We start from the raw sequence: 9,268 nt of genomic DNA on the forward strand, positions 1-9,268 counted from the left end.
TATACATGTATATATTATTTTATATATGTGTGTGTGTGTGTGTGTGTGTGTGTGTGTGTGTGTGTGTGTGTGTGTGTGTGTGTGTGTGTGTGTGTGTGTGTGTGTGTGTGTGTGTGTGTGTGGGTGTGCGTGTGTTTTTGTGTGTGTACATTTACTTTGACCTCTGCAAAATAATTTGAAAAAAGGGAAGAAAATGGAAGCATTTTGATAATTATAAAAAGGTGAATCTTTGTTTTATAATTATTATAATCTAAACCTATATCTTTACAAATCAGAACGAGGCATGTCTTATATTCACTTGAGTGTTAAGTTCCTTAATCATTATAAAAAAAAGTTATCAATAATAAATATGAGATCAAAGTATGGTATACCAACTGTTAATTTCCGTCCTGGGATTATGTATATATATACACACACAAGTATTCACTCCAAAGAGGTTATGTAGCTGCTTGGCACTACATATATCACAGATGAACACTATCATTTTCATGGATTTGATAATAAAAACTAAAACCTTAAAGTTAACATGTAAAATATAACAATATGTTCCTATTATGTTGCAAGAAGATACCTCATTAACATTTAAAAGTTTTCTTTCTTCTAACATTGATTACACTGACAAAGTGACAATACCAATAGATGACAGCACTGTAATTATGAAAAACATTTATAGAAAGAAATGCACTACATTTACTTGAGATTTTACATTTTCTGTCAAAATAATAAACATAATAACAAACTAACGAGTTTTGGAGTAAACACATATTAATATTGTCCAAGAAAGTGATAGCCATAATACCCTCCAGGAAATCCATATGGAGTGTAGTTATATTCTGTACCACGACTGCTTGTATCTGTCATGCGATTTTGTGGATCATATCCATACCCTATTGGCTCCTCTGACTTGTATGTTGCAAGGGCTGTATCCGATGGTTTACTTAACGAGTTGTCAATGACTGCACGGCTTACATTCAAGGCAGAGACAGGGTGGTTAAGAGGACTAGAGTTCATAGCTGCAGACGACAGATCACCAGCAGTGGTAGCATCTCCTCGAGTGAGATCTCGTGTTAGGTCTCGCGACAAGTTGTATGCAGCGGCAGTTAGGTTAGCACCTAAGGTAGTGTTAACCATCTGTGGTGCTTTGGATACCCCTGCAGCAGCAAGCCCCGGATGAATTAGAGAAGTTCCCTGGTCAGCTTGAGTGGCTGATGAGGATTCCCCAGGCTGCGAATTACGGTTAAGGGTAATTTCAGAATTGCCTCCTTCATGGTTTGTAGAACCTGGAGTCATATTGCTTGGCCCAGCAATGTGCTTTATGAGTGGCAAGTGACTAGAAGAATTATCCCCTTCTCCATCTTCAAAAAAGGATTCATCATCATCCCTATTATGACCAGAATCATTTTCAGCATTTCCCTGCTCATCACAGGAATCTGATTTTCTCTGTTTAGAGAATTTCAGGTTGTTGTTAGCCTTGAATGTGGCAAGCCATCCATTTGATGCTTTAAAATCATGATAACCAAGTTCAGGTGCAATTTGTAGGGCTTTTGCTCGAAGCATTCCCGTAGTAATCTTAACCCCTGCAACTACAGTCATGTGTCTGTACCACTGAATGAGGTGTTGATTCAATAGCGCATATTCACTCTTGCGCTGTCTCTTCATAGTTAGCTTCTCACCTCTAAGAAGGCTATCTCTATATATCGTTAAAATCTCTTCTCTCCTTTTGATTATTCCACTAACCTGAGTTTTACCAATTCCATACATGTGCGCAATCTGACGTTGGGATTTACCATCCAAAAATGCCTCAATGACTTTCACTTTTTCTTCAAGGGTCAGTGTAGTTCGTGTCTGCTTTTCTCGCTCTTTTACAGGCGGTAACGTAAATAGTGACAAGGGGCTTATTGCAGGAAACTTTACTTCATCAGATGACTCTTGAAACTTACTATCAGGTGTTCTCTTCTCTGAAAGTTCCCAAACATTTGAGTCTTTTGTACTACTTGAAGTGGACTTAACTGATACAGATATTTTTGGGTTATCTTCTGAAGATGCACTTTTTTGCAACAGTATATTTTCTTTGTCACCATTACACTTCGATCCACTTTCATCAGTTGGGAAAGGCGGATCACAATTCACGCTAACTTTTTCCATAGATGCCAGAGCTGCTGAAACCGATTTGGTTTTTAACCTTTCAAGGGCTCTTGTTATTGGCCTTTCAGTTGACTCGGATCCAAACAACGATCTCCTCTCTTTTGCTAGCCACTTCTTCCTACTTTCGTCCATGTTGCGCTTTGTTTTGATTTTACGTTTGGCTCTTCGTAGGGAAAGTGATGTGCAAAACAAGGGTTTCCTCTTAGCTAAGGTGCGCCAGTTTTCATTTTCCTGGCCTGTGGTGAGGCTAATGGTCAAGGGACCGTCCTCACAAGGAACCTCTAGAGTTTTCTCCACAACAGGCTGTGGCGATGACACTCTATCTTTACTCTTGGGTGAAGGACTCTTGTGTCGCACTGGACTCAGGTCTGAAAGAGAGGAGGAAACTTTACATGTCATGGTTCTCACCAACTGCTGCAGTCAAAAGACAAGAACAACAAAACAAATATGGGATAAGTTATGACATCTTTTCACTAAAACAAAAAGACAGACAGAAAAAAAGTCACAATTTTCAGTAGAAAGTCTAGGTAAACTAGAACCATAACATTGTTAAGTTTCCTATACCTCCTCTTTCTTTCTTTTTTATTCCGCAAAGTCTGTTACCATTAATATGGTAAAACAGATTAACTCATAATATCAACATGTGTGAAACTGGACCTGAGTTCAAGTGTAAGTGTGTGTGCAAAAGAGGAGTGGAAAAAAAGGAAAAACTAGAGAGAAGTAGAGAGGAGGAGGGAGGAATGAGCAAGTGAGAAGAGTCAGACAAATTATGCATGGAGGGAGGGAGAGAATGAAAGAAAGATAGAATGTACAAGAGAGAGGGAGAGGAGAGAGAAAGGGGAAAGAGAAAGAAAGAAAGAGAGGAGAGAGAGAGAGAGAGAGAGAGAGAGAGAGAGAGAGAGAGAGAGAGAGAGAGAGAGAGAGAGAGAGAGAGAGAGAGAGAGAGAGAGAGAGAGAGAGAGAGAGAGAGAGAGAGAGAGAGAGAGAGAGAGAGAAAGAGAGAGAGAGAGAGAGAGGGAGAGAGAAAGAAAGGCAAAGAGAGAGAGAGAAAGACTCTGACTTAGACTTTGACAAGTTTATTGAGACAAGTGGTTACTTACATCTCAAAAGGATGAGGTAACATAGGTTACTCTCACCCCAATCTTAGTCCCTCTTTGGGTTCATATACATACATACATATATATATATATATATATATATATATATATATATATATATATAGAGAGAGAGAGAGAGAGAGAGAGAAAGAGAGAGAAAGAGAGAGAGAGAGAGAGAGAGAGAGAGAGAGAGAGAGAGAGAGAGAGAGAGAGAGAGAGAGAGCAAGAGACATACATACCTACATATATACATATATGCACATGCTCACACTCACACTCACTTACACACACACACACACAAACACATATACAGAAGAAGAAAAAGAAGTACAATATCCAATACAATAATCAGATTTGATCCAGCTTCAGTTAAAATGGAGTTACTTTACCATATGAAAAAAGTAAAAAATGACTGACAAAAATGTGGTTGGAAATTGTTAATATCATGCATTCATTTTCCAATACTTCCCTGAAATACTGTTGAGAAAGAGGAGAAAGAGGACCTCCAACAGAGGAAGAGAATAGAGCAACTGAATTTTCATATCATTTGAGAGAATGAGAAAAATTATGAATAACTTTCAATAAAATACAAAAAATTGGGGGTACCGCTTTTCTTTATGAAATTTCTTTATCTCAGTCTTCTGGAAGCAAAAGAAAAGCAACTTTTTTTTGTGGGTAATTTGGAGAATTCGTAGACCATTTCCTCGGATGACATTTCCACTGCAAACTGATGTCAACAGAGAGGCAGGGTACAGGGGTTCATCATTCATTGTTGATCTTTGTACAAGCATAATACAGTTCAAGACACTCTCAATGTGTGTCAACTGATAAGTCACAGCACAAGAGCTCATGCCTACCTATGATGTAACATGTCTTGTTACCACCCATAGCCAATCAGCAACACATTTGGCCAATCATTGGAAATTCCCCCTGGAAATGCACTTCAGATAGAAGGCAAACGCCCATTGGCTTGGGATAAGGCTAGGTTGGGTTAGGGTGGGATAGAAGAGGATAGAATAAGTTAGGATAACACAAAGATTGTGCCCCCCCCCCCACCACCACCACCACCCACACACAAGCGCACGCATGCACAGAGAGAGAGAGAGAGAGAGAGAGAAAGAAATATCAGAAGCATTCAAAACAAATAAAAACAACAACAGGAAAAGCATAGCCTAAGCTCAGAGGTAGAAGGCTATCATAGAAGTAACATTTCCCAAAATTAACCCAATCCCGATGGGTACAGCGATAAGTGGAAACCCCCTATGCTGGGCCTATGCAATATTGCATTGGAAACGTCACACTGGTGTGACGCCCCAGCATCGGGCATTTAGCTGTGTCACACGGGTGTGACGCACCGTCATTAAAGGGTTAAAATGAGTTGTTGTAGACATCTGCTTTATTTTCCTAGGAAAAAAGACAGGAGAAGAAGAAGGAAGAAGAAGCAGAAGCAGATGAAGAAGATGATGAATAAAAAGAAAGAAAAGCAAAAGGAATAATCTTTTCTTCATCATTTCAAATTTCCAAAATAAAATGGGATTTACCTAAAAAGAGATGTCAAGTTGTGGATGAATAAATTGCCTTTCCAGTGGTACAAGACTTAAAATTGGTGAAGAGCATATTGAGTTAGAGGAGTCACAAAGAAGTTATATAAAATTACTTTTTAAACTTTTTTTTCCCTCCTTACCCTGTCTGAGCATCTCCCAAAACTGTCAAAAATGTGCAATACCAATACACACACCATAAAAAATGAGAAAAATAATAGATAAAATAATTGTTTTTATGGCACTTTTATCAAAACTGTTGACAGGTGGATGTTTATGCACTTGTTAGGTGGTTCATTTCATATTGCAAGACCTAATACCATAAAGGGTAATTCTGAAGATGCACTGGTATTTATAATTAGTCTTTACACAATTCTCATTCCCCTAACCCAAACTAACCCTGTATCCCTTTGAATCAGCAGATAAAAGAAGGAGGAGAAGAAGAAGAAGAAGAAGAAGAAGAAGAAGAAGAAGAAGAAGAAGAAGAAGAAGAAGAAAAAAAAAAAGTAATTTGCTATGTTACATGCAAAGCCTTTGTCTCGTAACTATGCAAAACTTAGAGATACGGAAATTTTTAATTAAAAAAAAGGAAATACTATTTTCTACTTACCAAGTTCTGTTGTAGTAATGGATGTAAGGCTGATTGTTCTAGGCTTGGGGTGTGGCCTCTCGTCTAACTGTAAGATATATGAATACTTTCTCATATAACCATCTTTCTTTGGTCGTCAGATTTAACAATTGCCATTAAATAAATAAAAGGTATCCACAAAGAAGATATCACCTCTAATGCAATAGTTTCCTCTGATTATCCACATCATAACTTCCAGAAAAAAAAAAAAAAAAAAAAAAAAAAAAAAAAAGCTCCCCTTATTTCTTATAATACTGATATGCAAAGATTTAGTATTTGCCTATACTAATTTATAACATCACAGCAGCTACCTGTCCTGATATAACTAACAGGAAATGAAGCAATGCAAGAATTCATTTTGAATAAACACTCATGCCCCCAAGCGCTATATTCCAAAAGATATTGTTCCTGCGAGTAACCCAGACAGTCCCATTTAGAGTCTTTCTTGGAGCATATTCTTACCTTGGTGGCTATTCTTCCCCAATCCGGATCGGACACTTGATCTAGAGTTACCTCTGAACACAAGCTCTCCTGCTGCAAGAGAAATAAAATCCATCAGGAAGAGCAAAGTTGCAGTGCTATTCTTGAGTTTGTCTCATAATGTTGTTTTTCTTTAACTGTAATTCTAACAACAATAATAATTATTATTATTATAAAAATAATGATAATAAAAAAGATGATAATAATCATAATAATAGAATGCTCTGCTAAGATTTTTTTGCATGGTTTTAAATGGTATCTTCCTGTGGTTAATCAGATCAGTGTTTATTATAGAAGACAATCATGATATATCATTATGGTACTTATATCTAATCAAAAATTTCTCAGGAAAATTCATTACATGCTATTATACAAATTCTGTTCTACCATTAGTTTATAAGAGATTCAAATTATGTTTATCCAGAGGATATGGATTAACAGTAACCCTGATCTGCTTGCAGAAAAGATAATGCAAGCCATCCTTCTTTAACCCATTCCCGACGCCTTGAATTCCAAATAGCCTTGCCCAAATGCCGGCCGGGGCGAATCAATTATTAGGCCTAAATCATTGAATGGGCGCACAAACTGTGCCGCCGGCAACTGGGCTGCGCGAAATGGCGGTACACATGCTAACCCACCTTCCTGTGTGGGTTAATCTGGTAGGTACAATCTTAACCTGTTAATGACAGGATGGTTTTGGTTCTGCTTGGTCATTACACCAGGATTTCACAACAAAACAAATATTTTGTTCCTGTGGATGACATCCTATCATAGCATGACCTCTCCCTCAAAACATGTTTCACATTGTTACATATGTAAATAATGATGGGAGTTCCATTTGTATAGACACATCTTTATTCACTTGTGAAAATAATGTAAACAAATAAAACAACCTCCTAATAGCTGTAACAAAAATCTGTGAAAGCTGGAAAATTCCAAACTACAACAAAAACAAAAATCCAAGGTAGATTTCGTTAACCCCTTAACGATGGATGACATGATATCACATCCTAGCTTGGCTTGTCTTCCCACTTGGGACACATTATCATGTCAAAGAGGTTTTAGTATGGCTGGGTGATTGGGTGCATAGCAGCTGGCCACTGCCACAGCTGACTAATAACCTGTGGCGTTAGGCCTGTGCCTTTTGAAAAATCTTGCCGTAATGTCCAGGCAGAGTCAAAACTGCCCTTTATTAATGAGTTTAGCTTTGTATTCTTTTAGGTGTGCAACCTTGTATAACTAATTATTTAATAAAAAACTGTATCAATGAAAATTCATACAACCATTATAATAACTTTGCATAAACATGAGGCTGATACATGTAATGCTACCAAAATCTTTTTTAATATTTGCATAATTGATAAGTTTTACCTGATACTGAAGTAAATAAACATATCAACAAACTATGTAAAGAATTTACAACAGGGATGAATCAGTAATACAATAATATACAGACAGATGTATTCGATAGACAGACAAAGGTAATTGGAAGGTAAATAAATGCATGGCACTAGTTACCTTGTCCAGATTAGCTTTTTGGAGTTTGTTTTGGTAATTTCTGAGCATGTTTGGCCATGTTTACTGGGCCTAATTTAAATATGTTTAATTTGGAAGCATTTGGTTTGGAACCAATGCTTGACATTTTCAAAATGTGTAAGAAATTGTGTTTCATTAATAGTTCTAATCTTGTGTTTTCTAAACATAGCTAATATAAAAAATTCAGACCTTGGTCTTGAACAATTTATTCCCCAATGAAATGAGACTAAAAAATCTAAAATACTCACACCTAACTCCAGAAAACTGATTTGTGTGAAAAGATCCTTGATATTTAAACACTTGCTACTGCACTAATGAAACAACACCCATTGTGTTTGATTACCTCATTTTACATAATAATTAGAGTTAGTGAAACTGCATAGGAGAAATGCAATATCAATATCATGTACACAACATCAGTCTGTCTTGGGATAGGTTATGATGCATACATGGAAATTACAGTTGTTCATATCTTATTATGAAAGAGATATATCATTATTTTTTTAACCTCTTCTTATTCTACATATATCTTCTGCACCAACTTTTATAAAAAGAAACAAAATATCAGTTCTTACTATCTGTAGAAAGAAAATTCAGTATCGATTAATCTATTGACCTAATCTTACCTAATATAAAATATCCCTCATCTAACTTGGAATGTACTGTTATTACTTTAAAAATATAAATACTGAGAATGATACATCAAAGAAACCCTTTTACTCATAAATGGTACAAACATTTTTGCAAGCAGTATATAGTAAGAAAACTAGGGCCTCTAGTCAAATATTATTTCATATTTAATAAAAGGTAATATCAAATATCTGTGCTGTAAATAATGTCTTTCCTGGAATAATCTGTAGAGATTGGTTATAGTATGAAGACGAAATCCTTTCAAAACTTACATGCTTTCTCTTTTTCTTTGCAGGACCCAAGCCATCATCCTCAACATCTTCCTTTGGTCCTGAGTGAGCAATACCTTCCCGGGGTGACCAAGGCTCATTCTTGGCTAAGGAAAGGTCAATGCCAGAAGTCTGGGTTTCGTCCTGGTCCTCCTGGGGGTTGGCTTGGTGGCAAGGGGCATGAGCTGGCGTGTGAGAGGAAGAGACCCCCTCTATTGGGGCGTGAACATTCTCCTTGGAGGTGCTGTTGTCACTGACCACATTACCCTGCAACCTCCTCCAGCCTCCCTCTGCCTCAAGGGTCCTGCTTTCCTGTTGGTTACTTTGGTAGAACTGATCCTCTGGCGACCTACAGCCTGATCTTGGCTCCTCTGCGGCAGGTGTACTAGAGGTTGTTGTGGATGGTTGTCCCATGAACTTCTTCAGAGAGGTATTGGATCGGATGCGAGAGAGTCCCTTTACCTCAAGCATATCTGCAACCTCTAGTACAGATTCCATCAAACTCTGATCCACCTGAGAAAGAAGAAGGAAAAAGGTAAATGTTCATATTCTTTCCATGATGGAATGACAATACAAACTTAAAGGCACTTCAAAACTGAAAATGGTTAATCATACATAGAAAGATATCTATAGGATCATGATTATATTGGAAACTTGGATATACTCTTCTATATTCATGCTGCAATTATTTTTCATAAAAAAAAAGAAAATGTATATGTATATGAATAGGTATATGTACAGGTGTGTGTGTTTGTGTGTGTGTGTGTGTGTGTGTGTGTGTGTGTGTGTGTGTGTGTGTGTGTGTGTGTGTGTGTGTGTGTGTGTGTGTGTGTGTGTGTGTGTGTGTGTGTGTGTGTGTGTGTGTGTGTGTGTGTGTGTGTGTGTGTGTGTGTGTGTGTGTGTGTGTGTGTGTGTGTGTGTGTGTGTGTGTGTGTGTGTGTA

The 9,268-nt window shown here is 37.4% G+C and overlaps 1 protein-coding gene across 3 annotated transcripts in view; it reads right to left on the minus strand.

Moving 5' to 3' along the window:
* Window positions 1-222: 222 nt before the first annotated feature.
* Window positions 223-9,268, minus strand: part of LOC122257131 (uncharacterized) — an 18,039-nt gene continuing 8,993 nt past the window's right edge. For 2 of the 3 annotated variants that reach the window (XM_043022207.2, XM_086530415.1), the window contains exons 4-7: window positions 8,330-8,839; window positions 5,874-5,945; window positions 5,394-5,460; window positions 223-2,513 (exon numbers count right to left, since the gene is read on the minus strand). In XM_043022207.2, coding sequence (XP_042878141.2) covers window positions 766-2,513; window positions 5,394-5,460; window positions 5,874-5,945; window positions 8,330-8,839 — 2,397 coding nt within the window. In that variant the 3' untranslated portion in view covers window positions 223-765. The remainder of the gene's footprint in view (window positions 2,514-5,393; window positions 5,461-5,873; window positions 5,946-8,329; window positions 8,840-9,268) is intronic. The other variant, XM_043022208.2, reaches the window with a different exon arrangement.

This window comes from Penaeus japonicus, unplaced genomic scaffold (assembly GCF_977035675.1).
Source record: "Penaeus japonicus unplaced genomic scaffold, GWHDUDI00000001_assembly GWHDUDI00000033, whole genome shotgun sequence".
NCBI classification, from domain to species: Eukaryota; Metazoa; Arthropoda; class Malacostraca; order Decapoda; family Penaeidae; genus Penaeus; species Penaeus japonicus.